At 36.5% G+C, this 17562-nt stretch overlaps 2 protein-coding genes across 2 annotated transcripts; one reads left to right on the top strand and one right to left on the bottom strand.

The window, feature by feature from the left end:
- Positions 1-2733: 2733 nt before the first annotated feature.
- Positions 2734-3049, bottom strand: LOC133877189 (ATP synthase small subunit 6, mitochondrial). Its single transcript, XM_062315436.1, has 2 exons — positions 2869-3049; positions 2734-2780 (listed from the first exon to the last, which is right to left on the bottom strand). Exons 1-2 carry the CDS (start codon positions 2987-2989, stop codon positions 2734-2736), a joined length of 168 nt encoding a protein of 55 aa, XP_062171420.1. The 5' UTR covers positions 2990-3049.
- Positions 3050-13684: 10635 nt separating this feature from the next.
- Positions 13685-14274, top strand: LOC133877786 (histone H4). The gene has a single exon (XM_062316199.1). It carries the CDS (start codon positions 13774-13776, stop codon positions 14083-14085), a length of 312 nt encoding a protein of 103 aa, XP_062172183.1. The 5' UTR covers positions 13685-13773; the 3' UTR covers positions 14086-14274.
- The last annotated feature ends 3288 nt before the right edge of the window (positions 14275-17562 follow it).

Here is a 17562-nt window from a genome sequence, read left to right as displayed (position 1 = left end):
CCAGAAAATCTCTGATGTGTTATTTTAATCCACATGTAGAAGAAGCAGGCAAACCTCCCTTCTTGCCATAAGATCAAACTTGCTAGCAGCTGCAATGTCATTCAGAAGTCACCTAGAAAATTTAGGAAGAATTTAGACATTGTTAATCCCCATAGGAATCATGAAATATATACCTACTGATGCCATTATGTTTGAACATACAAAAATTTTCACATGCAATAAAATATTAATCCTATTTGAGCAATATAACATTATAACCAGATCAGATCACCTTAATGATAGAACTTAAGTTAAAAATAACATACAACATAGTAATAGATCAAGCCCATATTGATCCCAAATTACACGTGCTACCTGAATCAAGCTTTACACCATGCAAAATAGTGAACTACTCAGAGCTCCTTGTCTCAGACAAAAATGGAGTAATCATGGCACTAAAAATGCCATTGAAAACAAGCAATTCATAAATACCATCACAATAGCAGCAGATTGAAGTAGATAGTTTTTTTTTTTTTTTTTTTTTTGGTAAGTAGATTGAAGTAGATAGTTCATCATACACCATTATATCAATCTCTAACTTTCAAGTTTAGCTCAATACAAATGGTCATATGAAATTCATATCATGATCACCCCATTGAACTAAGAAGGAGACCAGGATTTTATAGTAAAGAAAGAAAAAAAAGTAAACTATAATAAATAAAGGTAAAAGGACTTCAAGTAAAACGAAAGTATACACAATCAAAAGATTCACAACTTAAATATACGTGGCAAACAGTTTTAATTCAATCACTTAAAGTCAACTACATGAATCCTATTTCGGTGCTTTTGTATATATTTGGGCCACATCTATCAAACTAAAATACAAATGAAATGAGTACATGGAAATGGATACACTACGTTGTGTCCTTGCCCTATAAAAACTCAATTTGGTAGGAGGTCTACAGCTCTCATTGTTGCCATAGCAACCGATGAAGTCTCCAAAGATGAACATGGGTGGTATTATATCATTGAAACAGACCAAGCTAGGATTTCTCTAGAGAGAGAGAGAGAGAGCATTGAAATTTTTGGAGACTCCATAGAGAGGAGGTCCAGTTGGTGGTCTGGTGCCCATGGTTAATAAATGATGTTATTATGAAATTAAAAAGAATGTCTTCCAAGGGGAACTAGAATGAGCATGAAAATCTTTGTCAACAAATAAAGAATTTATCAAAGAATAATGTGTTAAGATGTTTAGCCATAACTGAAGTTCATAAAGTCATTCATTTGTCACTCATATAGAAAAAGGGGAAAAAAGAATAAGAAGAAGTAGAAAGCCCATTCATTTGTGTCTTTATCAAATCATTAGTTGTTAACTCCATACTTGCTCCAACACTACTCTTTTAAGTGACATACATATGTATCTAACTTCTTGGGCTTTTTCTGTAGCAAAAAATACATGAGAAACAAAAGAATACACCACCATTGTATCCCAACCATTGCAAACTCCAACTCAGTGTCAACCACAAAAGTATGCAATATGTTATATTTTATAGCAACTGCCACATGTCACATAGGAATAGTATGCTTTCATGTAGTTTGAGAGAGAGAGAGAGAGAATATGTTGCAACTTCATTCCAGTTGCAGCCACAAACAGATATTCAACTGCCAGGATCCAATATCCATGTACCAATGAAAAAAAAAAAAAAAAAGAAGAAAAGGAATTTAATAATTACATGCCAGGCACTAAAGGGATAACACCAGGCAATTATGAACTTACGGTAAAAAGTTGGATACAAGCAAACAAATCCAAAAGAGTAGCCTCCTGAAGCAAAAATGCTTAGATGAGATCCATATCTAGAAGTCACTTTTCATGGGACACCATGTCAACCTTCATCATTTGACTATGTCAATGATGGGTAGTGAACCTCTTAATAAGCTATTATTCCACAGAGTAAGAACCTGCCACTAAACTTCATACAACAGATGCTAAAGAACCACCTCAACTATCTGAGGTTCTGAAGTAATACCAACGCACAAATATAAATAGCTAAAAGATATAGGCTTAGCCGCCAATAGCACTTTTATATCAAAGAATAATAAGCGTTGAAGGACTATCATATGGTTGTAATAAAAGCAGAGAAGTCCCAAAGCAACTGGCTGCTGGCTAGTCATGTAACCATGCCTCCGAGTGAACCAAAACACTATAAAAAAACAAGCAACCCATATGCAGATTAACAGTGTTTCATACAAGAACTACATACACACCAATGAAGTGGTACAAACAACAGACGATCAAACTCATAAAAGACATGAACCTGTTCTACCAATTTGAATGTCGCAAAAATACCATTAGCCTAGAATCATACCACAGTAACTTTTTCCAAAACAATACACCTACTATAAAATATAACACTTACTTATTCCCTCTAACAAAGAGACATGACCATTTACCAAAATTTCTACTGCAGTTATTTTTAGCTCTAGATAATTGCATATCCTACATCTTTTCATAACCAGATTCCTTGCCTACATTAAATACACGTATATATCATTGTTGTTGAATCTAATCCGAGGCTAAAACCCACTAATGAGCCTTATAAATTTAGCTAGTTCAATAAATGTTTGTCCAAATCTTGGATTTCAAATATAATACATTTCAGTTTCTAAGGCTCTGCGTAGCTCGTCTAGAAAACATGTACAGAAGCAAAATAAAGATGGGGATAGATGAAATCTAGGGTTTGGTGATCGGAGAATTTACCTCTTGTGCCTCTGAACGAAGGCTGAGTTCTTCGCATCTTCCTCTGCAGTGATTACAAATCAATGGAATTAAGGGTTTTGGAACAGCAAATGAGAAAAACAAAAGGTGGAGAAGATCGGAGGGTAGCGTACCTGTGAGGCCGAGAGACATCTTGGTGATGATGGTCCCGGTGATGGCGAACCCTACCAGGAACGGCCAGTTCCGATTCCACTCTCGCTTGAAGAACACGGACCATGGATCGAACTTCGGCATTTTCTCTCTTCTTCAATTTCTTCTCTCTCTCTCTCTCCTTCTCTGTCCATCAAGTGAAGGCTATTTGTAATGTGGTCCGTAGTAGAGAGATTACAGATGGTCCAGGTGGATAGCTCTTGCAGCCACTTGAGACCGTCGGATTTGGCGAACAGGAGCGGGTAATTTGATGATAAGAAAAATACATCAAACGGTGGGTTGTTTTTTTCTTTTCCTTTTTTTCTTTTTTTCACGAATGTTTTGTGTTCAAAGGTGAGATTGAAAATTCATATATTCGGGTCATATTGAGATATGCGTATAAGGTTAAATAGTCTTATTAATACTCATGTCTCAATACTATCCAAACCTGATATGCGACATTTAAGACTGACAATTTTTTGTTTAATTGAACGAGTAGACCCCTTAACTATAACTCGCTAATTTTTTGTTAGGTTCATATCGGGTTCACAAGTCATGTAAAAAATTGTTAACTCTGATTTAAATTGTTTATTAATATTTTTATTTTTAAAACCAAAAAAGAATTATTAAAAAAAATAGTTAATTTCAACCAACCTAACCTTTAAAAAAAAAAAAAAAAACTTCACTTACCCTTGATCTTTTATCACTCTTACAATTAAGTACTCAAACTTCTAAAAGTATCAATTTATGGTATCTATCTTTCAATTTTTTTGAATTTCAACCATCGATTATAATTTGTTGTTAAATCCTATCAAAATTTTCAAAATACCCCTATTTTTTTAGGGGAAAAAAAAAGTGCAAGAATTTAGATATTCATTAAAATTTAACGGAATTTGTAAAATACCCATGCCTTAATCTTTGAAAAAAAAAAATTAATTTTTTTTTTTTTATCAAAAACGCAAGTTTTTTTGAGAATTTTGATAGGATTTAACTGAAAATTCTAACAGATGATTAAAATTGAAATATAGATACCCTAAATTGACACTTTTTAAAATTTGAGTACTTAATTGCAAAAGTGATAAAAGATCATGGGTTATAAGTGAAGTTATCACAAAAAAAATATATATATATAACGAGTGGGCTACAAAATAATGGGATGCTCTTGGTAGGTTTAGTATTAGAGAGGCTCCGTTAAGTTTGCGGAATGAGTATTCCATTAGAAAACGGAATAGTTATTATTGGGAATGAAAGATAGTGGAATGGAATAGTTATTTACAATCATTAGTTTGTTGACATCACATATACTTTAATTGAAAATCGAATCAAAATTATTAAAAAAAACCACACATTATTTCTTTTAGTTTAAAAAAAAATAAAAAAAAAATAAAAAAACTAATAATAAGGACAAACCAATGTGTGGCTGACTGATCATCCCATTGGGTGGTCAGCCAGCCACAAATAGAGTCGAGGGTGGTGTGACCACCCCTGGAGCATTTGGGGGTAGCCTGGGCCACCCTCGACGATGCTTGGGGGTGGCTCCGAGGACTCCAATGGTGGTTACGGTCGCCACCCCTGAAGCCCATCAGGGGTCCACCATGAGGTGTTTAGAGGGTGGTGCGACCACCCTCAGAACCCCTGACTCCATCTGTGACTCTTCGACCACAATTGGGGTGGTCGGCCAACCACACATTGGTTTTTTCTAAATTTTTTTTTTTAAAAAAAAAAAAAAAAAAAAAAAAGGTTGAGAGAAAAATACAAAAATAATATGGATGGTTTTTCCTATAAAATATTATAGTATATTCCTTTAGGAATAACTATCTCTCTTGTTTTTTTAGAGGAACATGGATGGTTTTTCCTGAAAAATATTATAGTATATTCGTAAGGGAATAATTATTACCATTAGAGTAATTATTCCAATGAATCGGCCCCTATCAAATAAATGAATTATTATTTCATAGGAATAAACATTACATTCAAAGGGTCTATACCGCGAACCAAACGAGGCCTTAGAGGTTCCCTCGTCTTTTTTTATTTTTGAACAAATAGTATGTGCTATTATAAATACTGAAAAAGCCCTAAGGCTTACAATTTGAGAATAGAGGGACAAAACCCCACATACTCTAAGCCACAATGATCTAACTTAAAAAACAGCTGTCTAAGCAGAAATAACAAATCTTACTAGAATTACATTTGAATCTCTCTTACATTAACGCTCACTCTAAAATAAAATAGAGCCGATCTAGCATCAAGCCAACAAAAATTTCAATAAAATTTGAGCAATACATAGATAGACTATATTGGAGAAACATGAGGAATACATAACACACAAAAAGTAGAAAAACACCCAAAACAAGCTGCATGCAGTGGAGACAGGGCTGAATTCGCCCGAGACGGCAACGCGTGGAGGACACACGCTGTCACTGGTAGCACCCCGCCGTAGATCGGACATGGTAGACTCCATCCCCCACGGTGCACGGCCAAAAAAGGCGGAGCGTGACCATCACGCGCGCCAAAGAGCAAAAGGCTCTCGAGCGTGTGAAGACCACGCACCAAGCTCCGACGATCGACGTGATCTATGCTTCTGGCAGCGGGTGTTGACGACGAAGGGGAATGCAGCTGGGTGATGCGTGTCTAGCAGAAGTCGGCAGACGTGCGTAGATCTGGCTTCAAAAATATGAAGAAAAAACAATTAAAAAACTGGCCAAAGCACTCCGACGACGACACGAAAAGCTAGCCACTCCCCCAAACTGGCTTCTTGAGTTGAGCCTCCCTGCCTGAATGAAAATAAAGAAAAAAAAAAAAAAAAAAAAAGTCACAAACCACCATAGCCTAAAGGGTTAGGGGAAGATCAACCACCACCGAATCTACCGGGGAAATAAAAGCTCTACAACCCTAATGGCTGAAAGAAAACTAACCTCCACTGGTTAACACTAGGGAGGAACAAAATCACTACTGGGGGAGGGAGCCTCCCTCCCCGGCAAAGCAAAACTCTCTGGAAGACTCTCTCTCTGGGGAAGACCCTTTCTATGATCTTGTCCTTTTCTCAATAGAGGTTCCCTCATCTGACAAATGATCGACTATAAAACAAAAAAAAAAAAATGTTTTGTAGGTATAAACATATCGAATGTAAGTCAACGACTTAGCAAATAAATATCACATGGAATGCAATTATCAATGCATTGAACTCATAAACCTGATAGAAAGAATTAAGAATAAAGTACCCCATCATGTAGACAGTTCTTGGTATAAGAAATGTAAATCATAGCTCAACTTCATATGGTTTATATGTGCCTTTAACTCCTTCACGGTAGGGCTTGCGCGTCCCGTTGGACCTCTGGTACAATATCAGTGCCTTAATGAAGTACAATAGTAACCACTAACTAGTAGTTCGACCAAGTCCAACCCTGGGTGACCCATATTACTAGTGATGTTGTTTCGTCGTGATCACCATGTGTATATAGCTACGCCGGTCACTTATCTGATCAATTGGATCAAAGTGGCAAAAATATAAAGATAAAACTGGACTATAAGGTCATGCTCGTATAATGGTAAGCCCATGATTAAAAGCCATGTCATATGATACAATTATTCTATCATTTACATGCATCCAATGATAAACACTTATACAAAGTTTCATTCTTTTACAAGTATTTCATGTGTATCAAATTGAGTTCACATTGTTATAAAAATGTTTTCGTGCAAGTATAAAGCATGCATGTTTCATATATAAAATATTATGCCATCAAAGAAGATAATAGTACTCATGTGAGTTTCACTCATTTTGATTGTAGGCATTCAAGAGTGGAGCCATTCAGGAGCTTGCCCCCCCAAGCCCCAAGGCTTTCCAAAAAAATTAAAAAATCTAGAAAAATTAAAAATTTACCCCTAATTTTTTTTTTTTTTTTTTTTTCATTTGGCCCCCCCAAAATTTGTTTATTTAATTTAGCCCCAAGGCTTTCCCAAAAATGTATAAAAAAAAAAAATTAAAAAAATTAAAAATTTACCCCTAATTTTTTCTATTTTTTTTTTAATTTAAACCCCCCAAAATTATTTTTTTTCTTCAATTTGCCCCCCCAAGTTACAAATGCTAGCTTCACCCTTGCCCACATCAAATTGTTCAACAATATTTATGTAAAAAACCCTAACGTTATAAGGTTTTATTGTACAAAAAACCAACCATAAAACTCAAAAATCAACAAAACATGGTGCTTGAACATAGCAAGATCAATATTGGTAGGGCTAGGATCGATCTTGGTTGGGGTGATCAATCTTGTGCTAAGGTAGGATCAATCTTGTAAAACTGAGATCGATCCCAGCACATCCCAGACACCCATGAATGAACCCCAAAGAAACCTATCCTAACCCCAAGAAGGCTCTTAAAAGGGTTCTAAAAAATCACATGAATCATCCTAGACATTATTTAAGACCTCAAACTTTGAATCACAACCTTTGTATCTCAAATACATAAACTTTTGTGTTTCAAATACAACGGAGTCTACAACTCGTTAATCAATCACAAACAATGATTAAACCTCAACAACAATTATGATCTCATTAATCCAAAATAGCAAAACCCCACAACAAACCAATTAAAATCATTATCACATCAAAAACTATGGTTTAAAAAAAGAAACGGTAAATTATTTCTAATACAATATTCCAATGACCAATATGAACCAAGAACACTCACTCACACACTGACCTAGAGGAATGAATCACACAAGACTAGCAACTAAGAATAAGAAACAATCTCCTCACATTGCGGAGCTTTGAAACTCCCAACAAAACCTTCAGAAACTATTATATTTCACATTTATTGCTATTTTCTCTGATTCTCACTCTCAAAACACTCCATTGGGGTTAGGAAAACGAAATGGAGTATAGGGTTATGTTAAGGGGGTATATATAGACTTAAACCATCGTTAAAAATCATAGAAATCGCATGAAGTCTGGCAAGGATCGATCCTCTTAAAGCTTGGATCGATCCTTAGGGTTTTTGGGACTTTGAGATCTATCCCCCCACTCCACGGAGTGATCCACAGCTATAAATTGGCTTGAAAACTATTCCAGATCCATTTCCCGTGGTCATGTAGAGAATATCAGTGTTGCATCCGCGAACCACAATCCTGGCTCTTATGTTGATTATCCACTGGTTGATTCTGAAAAGTACTCTGTCGGGGGTAATATGATTGTCCTTGATCGAGGTCATAGCACTAAAAGAAAATACTAGAAACATAACACTTATGAAACCCAACCAAAGCAAGCATCTCTTAGGGATTATGGATCCCCTCGAGGGGGGAAAGCGTAGCGAAGCCATCTGCTTAACTCAAACTTAATCCTCACTAACCATAGGGCATAACTTACTAATTTCTTAACCCTAGTTAAGACCAAGGTGTTACAGTATCCAAGGAGGATGGTTTTAGTGTATTATGTGCATATGTTGCTTGGTGAGCCTGAGCCTTAAACTTGGGTTGGGGCTACCTTTCGGCCAATAAACTCTCAAATGGCCCTCTAGGCCTTTCTACATCTGGGTACTCTAGTTACAAATGTTTAATAGGATGTATTTAATTTAGTATTTACTCTATGAACTAAAAATCGAGGATGAAGTGAGAGATTTCATCCCATTAAGATGTTTAAGATATATATATATATATATATATATATATATATCTCTATTTTGAGAAATCGATCAAACTTTCATTAATTGCCAGTAAGCTTTTCAACAATTACAATATGAAGAATGAAAGGAGGACACTCCTCCAACCAAACCATCTCAGAATTCAAAGCCAAGGCATGTTTTACTAAAGAATGGTCATCTGTATTTGCTTGCCTACAAACATGACAAACAACAAAAGTAGGGAAGGATAATAAACGAACCCGGATGTCTTCTATCATTTGCCCGTAACTAATTAAACAAAGGATAGCTTGGTTAAGTGCACCAACAGTGATCAAAGAGTCGCCTTCCAGGATAATACTCTAAAAACCCAGCTTTCTTCCCAACTCCACAGTGCACCATGCAGCCATCACCTCCGCGATCAAAGGGTCTGAAACATATGGGATTGTGACTGCTAATCCCGCCAAGAATTCCCTCGCTTCATTGCGAACCACAACCCCCGCACCCATATTATTTGCAGAGGAATTTAGAGCGCCATCACAGTGTAATTTTACCCATCCCGGAGACGGCTTTAGCCACCTTGGAACAGTTGGTGGGGGACCCAAAGACACCATAGGCACTTTAACATTAGCCTAAAAAAAATGACCCAACGCCTCTCTTGCCTAGCAAACCACCTATAAAGGGGCAATGAAGGTACGGCCAAAAACGACACCATTCCTTCTTAACCAAATGTGTCGTGCAACAGAGAATATGTTAGCTAGAACCTAGGATTCCAGCTTGTCCGCCATTTGTTGAACTCAGCCCAACCAGCCACTTTCCTTTAAAGACAACTTTTGAATTTGTCGTGAGCACTCTTGCCAGACTCTTATAGACGTGGACAATCCCATAGAGCACGCCAAACAGTTTTTACCTAACCTTCACAAATTGGACATAGAGGATCCTGCAGAATCTTTCTACTAAACAGATTCTCTTTGGTTGGCAGTGCATTGTTACACACTTTCCATATGAACAATTTTAGGACTCCTGGAACCTGTAGTGACCATATAGTTTTCCATACCTCCGACACTTCCTGAGGCCTAGAACACTCCCCTTCTTCTCTTACCCTCCTTGATAGCTCAAGGAAGTATGCACTTCTAACAGTGAAGCAACTCTTATTTGTTTAATGCCAAATGAGAGTATCTGGTTGACGTAAAAAACTAAGGGGCAGACCACGAATCACCTCAGCCTGTGTCAGGTTGAAAATAGCTCTTACCAAGCCCACGTCCCACCAACTAGTACTCGGGTTGATTAGAGAACAAATTCGAGCATCCGATTGTAAAATGTGCACTAGAGATTGCACCTAGAAAGTAGTTGGAGAAGGAAGCCATTTGTCACCCCATATATTAATACTCTCTCCATTTCCTACTCTCCAAAGTAGACCCCCTGTTAGAACATCCCTAGCCTTGAAAACACTTCTCGAAGCCAAAGAAGGGGCCCTGCCTAGTTGAGCAGATAGAAATGAACCATGAGGAAAATACTTTACCTTTAAAATTTGAGCCACTAGAGATGTAGGATCCTTTAGAGGCCGCTAGCCCTGTTTAGTGAGTAAAGCCAAATTAAACACCTCTAAATTTCGAAAACCCATGCCACTATTCCGCTTAGAGTTGTCAAGTTTTTCCCGCTTCACCCAAGCTGTCCTATGAGAATTATTTTTGTGCCCCACAAAAAATGGCTTATTAAGCCATTTAGATTATTGCACAACCTTTTAGGCAGCAAAAAAAATGCTTATATTATAAGTGGGAATCGCCTGAATAACAGCCTTAATTAAAATCTCCTTACCCGCTTGAGATAAGAACCGTTCATTCCATCCATCTACAAGTTTCTGCACACATTCCTGGATGCTAGCAAAAGCCTTCAGCTTTGAATGAACTACAAGGGCAAGGAGACCAAGGTATTTTTCATACCCTTTGGTGACTGTCACTCCCATCACAGATTGAATATGATACTTGAAAGCTCTGCCCGTGTTTTTGCTGAAAAAAAAATAGCTGTTTTTGCACTGTTTAGCTTCTGGCCTAAAGCTTTTTCATACACTTCGAGCAGCCTGAAAATTTGACACCATTCTGAAAAATTCGCACGACAAAATAATATACTATCATCGGCGAAGAAGATGTGACTAAGCTTATATCCTCTTGGTGCAATAGGAACCCCCGTGATTAATCTTTGATGCTTTGCACTGGACAGAAAGGCACTAAGCCCTTCCGCACATAAGAGGAAAAGGTAAGGGAATATGGGATCCCCCGCCTAATATCCCTAGTAGGAAAGATGCTACCCGTAGGAGTTCCATTTATGAGAATGGAATAGGACATAGTGGTGACACAAGTCATCACCCTCGATATCCACACCTCATTAAAACCCAACTTGCTCATGATCCCCTCGAGGAAAGCCCATCTGACTCTATCGTACGCCTTACTTATATCCACTTTTATAGCCATGAACCATTTCTTTCCCCTCATTCTCGTGGACATAGTATGTAGGGTTTCATATGCCACAAGAATGTTATCCGTAATGAGCCAGCCAGGGACGAAGGCGCTCTGTTGAGGGGAGATAATTGCTGGAAGCACCATCTTTAGCCTATTTGCCAAGATTTTTGCAAAAATCTTGTACACAACATTGCACAGGCTGATTGGGCAGAAATCACTAACAAAGGCTGCACTAGATACCTTAGGAATCAATGCTATGTGGGTGGAATTTAGTGCTGGATCAAATATCCCCAAGTTCAAGAAATCCAGAGCCATCTTCCAAATATCCAACCCCACAATGTCCCAATTCTGCTGAAAAAAAAAAGGCACCAAACCCATCGGGGCCCGGGGCTTTCAAGGGCTGCATTTTCCTGAGAGTAGTGTCAATCTCCTCTAGAACGAAAGGACGAATGAGGGAATCATTTATGTCACTGGAAACTTTGGGGGAAATTACCGAGAGACAGTCTTGAATATCAGTTGGATCATCTGAGGAAAACAAGCTCTGAAAATAGTCTACAAAGGCCTTGGCAATATCTTCCTTAGTTGTCCATACCCTTCCCCCTGCATCATGCACACTGTCTATGTGGTTTCTTTTCTTTCTCTGAGTGGCCCAGGCATGGAAAAATTTTGTATTTCGATCACCATGTTAGAACCAATTCTGCTTTGCTCTCTGTTTCCAGTAAAGGTCCTCCATTTCCAGCAGCTAATGAATCTCCTCTTGAGTCTGTTTTATTTCTTCCATGTTGCCCGGATGTTCCCTCTGTTGCATCCTTTCCAAACTTTTTGTTAGACCCTGGATTATCCGCCCTATATCCCCAAATTTGTTTCTGCCCCAAGCAGTGAGGGCAACTTTGCATCTTTCCATTTTTGCAATTGTTACAGCCCCTGAATCCACCCCTTCTATATCTTTGTCCCATGCCCCTTTGACCACCTTTGCACATTCAGCATCTACATTCTAAGAGGATTCGAATTTGAAATTTCAGACCTGATGGTTGAGAGGCCAGGAAGAGCAGAAATTAATCCATAGTGGATTATGATATGAGCTGCAAGCAGCGAGAACTTCCACTGTGAAATTTGGAAATTTGCTACACCATCATTTATTGGCCAGAGCCTTGTCCAGACGTTCTTTTACAAATTCAGCAGGCGCTTTTTTATTTCTCCAAGTAAATTTCGGTCCCTTGTAACCAAGGTCACCCAACCCGCATCCCCACAACGTTTCTCGGAATTTCTCCATTTGCACTTCACTTCTGGCTCGTTCGCCCACTTTTTCAAATTGAGCGGTTATCTTGTTGAAATCTCCCACGCAAAGCCACTCAGAGAAAATGAGTGAACTAAGATGGGCCAACAACTTCCATGAGGCTTCTCTAAGAGTTGGGTCAGGATTGCCATAAAAACCTGTGAACATCAAAGAGCACCCCCTACCTCCCACACAAATGTTAGCGCTTATGTGCCGCAAAGAGAAATTCACAATCTCGACTTCCCCTGCCACCTTCCAGAGAAGAGCAAGTCCACCCTAAACCCAAAGTCCTCCTAACAGCATACAATTTATTGGACAAGGCTTTTGTTTCTATGGCCTTGTTTGGTAACTGACAGACCTGTGCAGAGTAGTGGGTTGTTAGTAAATTGTTAATTTTGAAATTATAAAAAGTGATAGATGTGATATACAGTAAAAAGTATTTGTATAGAAAAGTGAAAAAATTTGTATCGTAGTGAATTTTTTATTTAAATAGTAATTAAAAAATTATTGATGTGATATAAAAAGTAAAAAAAGTTAGAATGTTTTGATGTTGATTGGTATTGAAAAATGTAAAAATAAAAAAAAAAAAATTATAAACAGTGCCGTCTACTACTCCCGTCTGCCGTGGGCGTTGGCAAACAAGCCCTATATTAGAAACAAAAACGTGGTCATGAAAATCCAAAATAAACAATGAATTCAGTAAAACTTATAGGAATAGGTACACTGCACCGAAGAGGTAAAGTCATACATAAATATTATTAAGAAAAATATAATATCAATATATTACACACAAAAAATAGCTTTTAATGTGGTTCTGGTAAAATATACACTTGTAAGAATCTCTTAATAAATAGTTTAACCTTTTATTGATATAAAAAGATAAATCAAATTCTATTATTACAAATATATAGTACGTACAAAAGACTTAGATGAATTTAAACTTAAATTATAAAAATGTGCAGTAGAAAATAGAAACAGTGATAATTTATTTTTTAAGATTTATTGTAAATGTTAAGTGATTAAATTAATAAAATATTTTGTAATTATATAGCGGATTTAATATCGAATGATGCTAAATGCTAAAAGATATTATTTAGAAATTTTGGGCAAAAGCCTCTCTAGCGCGCACTTTTTTCATCTACAATATAATTTCAAAATTCGGAACTAAAATCGAAAATTTGGACTGCACTTTGGCTCTCCCTCCTCAAACCGCCAAACAAGCACAAGAGAATCTCACAGAAAAAGCACAATCCGTGGCACATCACATACGACAATCCTCTCCGTCAATTTTCATCTTATCAACGGCTCACATCCTCTATCCTCACTTCACGCGGATCGAGCTTCTTAGCCGTCTATAACTTTCCAAATCCAACGGCCCCTATTAACCCCCGCCCTTACTTCAAACCCCAATCCAAACCCACCCCCCCCACTGTATAAATACCACAAACCCCACAACTTCTCCCATCAAAGCAAAACACATTTCATACGACAAATCTAGTTTTATCGTCTAAATTCATTTTCTCAGCAGCTTTCCGGGAAAATGTCGGGCCGTGGAAAGGGAGGCAAGGGGTTGGGCAAAGGGGGAGCTAAGCGTCATCGTAAGGTCCTCCGCGACAACATCCAGGGCATCACCAAGCCTGCTATTCGCCGTCTGGCTCGCAGGGGTGGTGTGAAGCGTATCAGCGGGCTGATCTACGAGGAGACCCGTGGAGTCCTGAAGATATTCCTCGAGAACGTGATTCGTGACGCAGTAACATACACCGAGCACGCGAGGAGGAAGACTGTCACGGCCATGGATGTCGTTTACGCTTTGAAGAGGCAAGGAAGGACTCTGTACGGGTTTGGAGGCTAGATTGTGTATGCTTTGGGGTTTAATATGGTAGGAGGGTAGTGTGCTTAGTTAGTGGTTGTGGATCTTGGCTCTAGATCCGGTTTCTGTGGTTTTTTTTCTTTGTTTCATGGTGTTCCTGTAATTCTCACTGTCAGTTTCTGTAATTCGTACCTTATATTCGAAGTAATATAATCTCTATTGTTTTTTGAATTTTTTTTTGTGGGTTGGTTTGTTGTTTCTTTGACTAATCCGTTTGGTTGGTCGGAAAATGGGGGAAGAGAAAGAAAAGAAAAAAAAGGGTGGATTTGATTAATGAGAATTAAATCTGCAGTAATTCATGGCATAAATTGATGAGCTTTGCAATTATGAGATCTACATCTGTTTGCGAAAGTATGTTCTCTTATGTGATTATAGTTTTCTCGGTAACCAAACGCTGTTGAGGCTCTGCTAGTCTTGCTCGACTCCCTGAACTGCCGGATTTCGTGCGTGTGGGATTTGATTCTCTGTACTCTGTAGGTCTTTTGTTATTTATTAAATCGTTTCCTGTAAAGTTGTGCCGTCAGTTTTGTTTATCCCTTGTTTGGTTCCGTCGAAAATGTTGGAAGAAATGGTAAAGTAATTCTGAGAATTGAACAAAACGGGGTTTGAGCTCTGTTTGGTAAGCTCTAGTTAATTTTAGTTTGTCGTTTAATAGGCTTTCTGGCTGCACAAAACGGCAGATTGTTTGGATTCTGTTAAGAATAAGGAACTAATTTTTGCTTTTTACTTGAAGAAACAAAACACGTTTCCGGTTTCTATTTTGGAAAAAACGTATTTTTCTATTTGGCGCTGAGAAATTCTGGATTTTCGTTGCTTTTTGAGGCGCCCAGCATACATGGCTTAATTCTCAATAATGTTTTGGAATTGGGCTAAGTTGGATCTCTGTTGCTGTACATCATATTTGGGCATGGGCTTAGAGTTGTCTTGTTGCAAATGTGCATTGGCCATCTTTTATTTTTTATGTTCGACTTGGGCCATGGTTTAGGCTGGCCATATACTGCCGTAAGTAATTTTAAGAGTAATGTTAGAAGTTTTTTTTATCGACTTTTAAAATCATAATTTGGCTTGTGGCAGGAGATAGTGATAGAAAAACAACAATTATACAATTTGTATACAACAATCACTCATATGGGGTGAGGTTTATCACAACACGAGCCCACCTCATGTGAGTAATGGTTATATAGAAATTGTGTAATTGTTTTTTTTTATCATTTTTTTTGTGATCGGTCACTATTGAATTTTAATCAAATTATGATTTTACAAGTTAGTTTATTTTTGGAAGGACACAAAATGACACATGAGGAATTTTAGAATTACTCTAATTCCATTCATAAATTGCAAAGAAAAAGAAGAGTACAATAACATTTTCATTGGCTAATCAAAAGGTTATTTTGGTTATCCTGTAACAAAAATGGACAAAAAATTAGCCCAATTCAGTTAGGTTACGATTTATCAAAAATTGAAGAATGTGAAATGAAATGGCTTTAGAATAATTATTTTTATTGTCTATAAGGAAGTGACTATTTCAAGTGTTAATTCTTATTATATATTATAACACCAAGGTTATTATATTTCACACTGTTCAATTCATAATAAAAGTTATAATTTTTTTTTTCTTCTAATAGAATAGTCATTTTGCATACCGAACACAACCTTAGACACTTTAGCGAAAAAATAAAAATAAAAAAAGAAAGAAAAAAAAGCTAGCTGATTATAGTTGCTCAACAAATTTCTTGAGCAATAGTTTAACAAATACAACTAATAAAAAAATCAATCTAATTCTCTCTTTTTTGGAAATAGTGAAAGTAAATAAAGAAACAATATTTTAAATGGAATAGTAAAAATAACTAAAAAAAAAATAAAAGGGTGTGTGATGCAAGTGTTTTGAAAAAAATAAATAATTAGAATAGAGAAAGAAAAATATAATTCTTTAATTGAAATTTAACTAAAATTTGCTGCGTGGATTTGAATAAGGTGAGCTTGGGCCGGCGCTGCCAAAATTGTGATTATTATATTGAGCTTGAGTGACTTTGGGCCTCGGACCATATAAGATCTCTACAAGCTTCGGGGATCTCATGAGGCTCAAGCCTTGATGGCTGCACACGATTAGGACTTTTTTGACAATAATTTTTCGGGAATTTTTTTTTTTTTAAACAATAATAAATAAAATAAAATAAAATAAAATAATTAACAAAGAATTCAACACACAAATTACTTTCATATTTATTTCATGTCACAAAACATCATCTATAAAGTTTTCTTCTCGGAGATCATTGCAAAGATAATTCATGCACCATTGAAAACATAAAGAGAATTGATTGGTGCATGACAGTTGTATAATTATTATACAAATTTGTAGACATAAAGTGTGATTTATGTGCTATTAATGTAGTGACAACTGATGTGCAAAGAGTCTTTTGAAAAGACATGAATCGCTTCTGCGTTGTACGAGACAAACATAATAATATTTGTAGGACATACTCTGTTTCTTCACGTGACCCAATTCAAAATCGACGGCTAATACTGAGGATTCTGAGCTCACATTATTTGAATGCTCATTCGAAATGAAAGGTCCAAATCATTACAACACGTTAAAAATAGATTAAAAAGGAAAAAAACGAAAAGAAAAGAGATGGATTATGGTGCAAAGAGATGGCTGTTGAGGTGGCATAATCATCTTATAGCTAATAGGTTTGTTTGGTTACTCTTAAATGGATAATCATGGGTGGCTCATGGCTGAACTATCCTTGTCACTATTTTAACAGCCATTTTTATTTTTATTTTTATTTTTTATTTTTTATTTTTATTTTTTATTTTAGGTAATTGTTACTAAATCTAATTAAGCATTTGCAAGGTAGGTAAGCAAGAGTAAATATTGGAAACTAGCCTTACCAAATGGGGAGGATTTAACAAGCGGAGCCGGAGCGCCTCAATATTTCTTTACGCTTCTTTCTCATCCATTGCCATTAATTGGGGGTGGATGGCAGTCGCTCTTGAAATCTGTTCGGTTAAACTTAATTTAGTCTCAATTCAGTTCGATTCGATTTCGGTTTGAATAATAAATAAATCGTTCGTGAACACAATAATATGTTCGAATATTAAATGAGACAAACTCGTATAAACTTGACTCAGCTTGAATAAACTTCTATAACTTTATTTTTAAAATTTTTTATTATTATTTTTTAATTTTGTAATAAGAATATCTTAAGTTAAAATAAATTTTCTTCCTAATATGATAAATTTTAACTTGAATTATTGTTATTGTGAGTTTAGTTTTAGAAATGTGTGTGTACATGAGCGTGTTTGTGAGTATGTGTGGATAAATGTGTGTGTGTGCACGCATGTTTGTGTATGTACATAATAAATTTATATCTATAAATATAAACTTGAGATTATTTTATTTAGAGGAATGATAGACATCCAAATAATTTTTTTTTTCTTTAGAATTTGATTCCAAAC

The sequence above is a fragment of the Alnus glutinosa genome, chromosome 9, assembly GCF_958979055.1.
Source record: "Alnus glutinosa chromosome 9, dhAlnGlut1.1, whole genome shotgun sequence".
NCBI classification, from domain to species: domain Eukaryota; kingdom Viridiplantae; phylum Streptophyta; class Magnoliopsida; order Fagales; family Betulaceae; genus Alnus; species Alnus glutinosa.
Note: the sequence above shows the minus strand (reverse complement) of the source record. Positions and strands in the feature narration are given on the sequence as shown.

Bases quoted from the DNA above. Each gene is read 5' to 3' on its own strand.
- LOC133877786 (XM_062316199.1), top strand. From the start codon at position 13,774: ATGTCGGGCCGTGGAAAGGGAGGCAAGGGGTTGGGCAAAGGGGGAGCT.
- LOC133877189 (XM_062315436.1), bottom strand. From the start codon at position 2,989: ATGCCGAAGTTCGATCCATGGTCCGTGTTCTTCAAGCGAGAGTGGAAT. The intron at 2,781-2,868 runs GTACGCTACCCT...TAATCACTGCAG, and splicing joins GATGTCTCTCGGCCTCACAG to AGGAAGATGCGAAGAACTCA.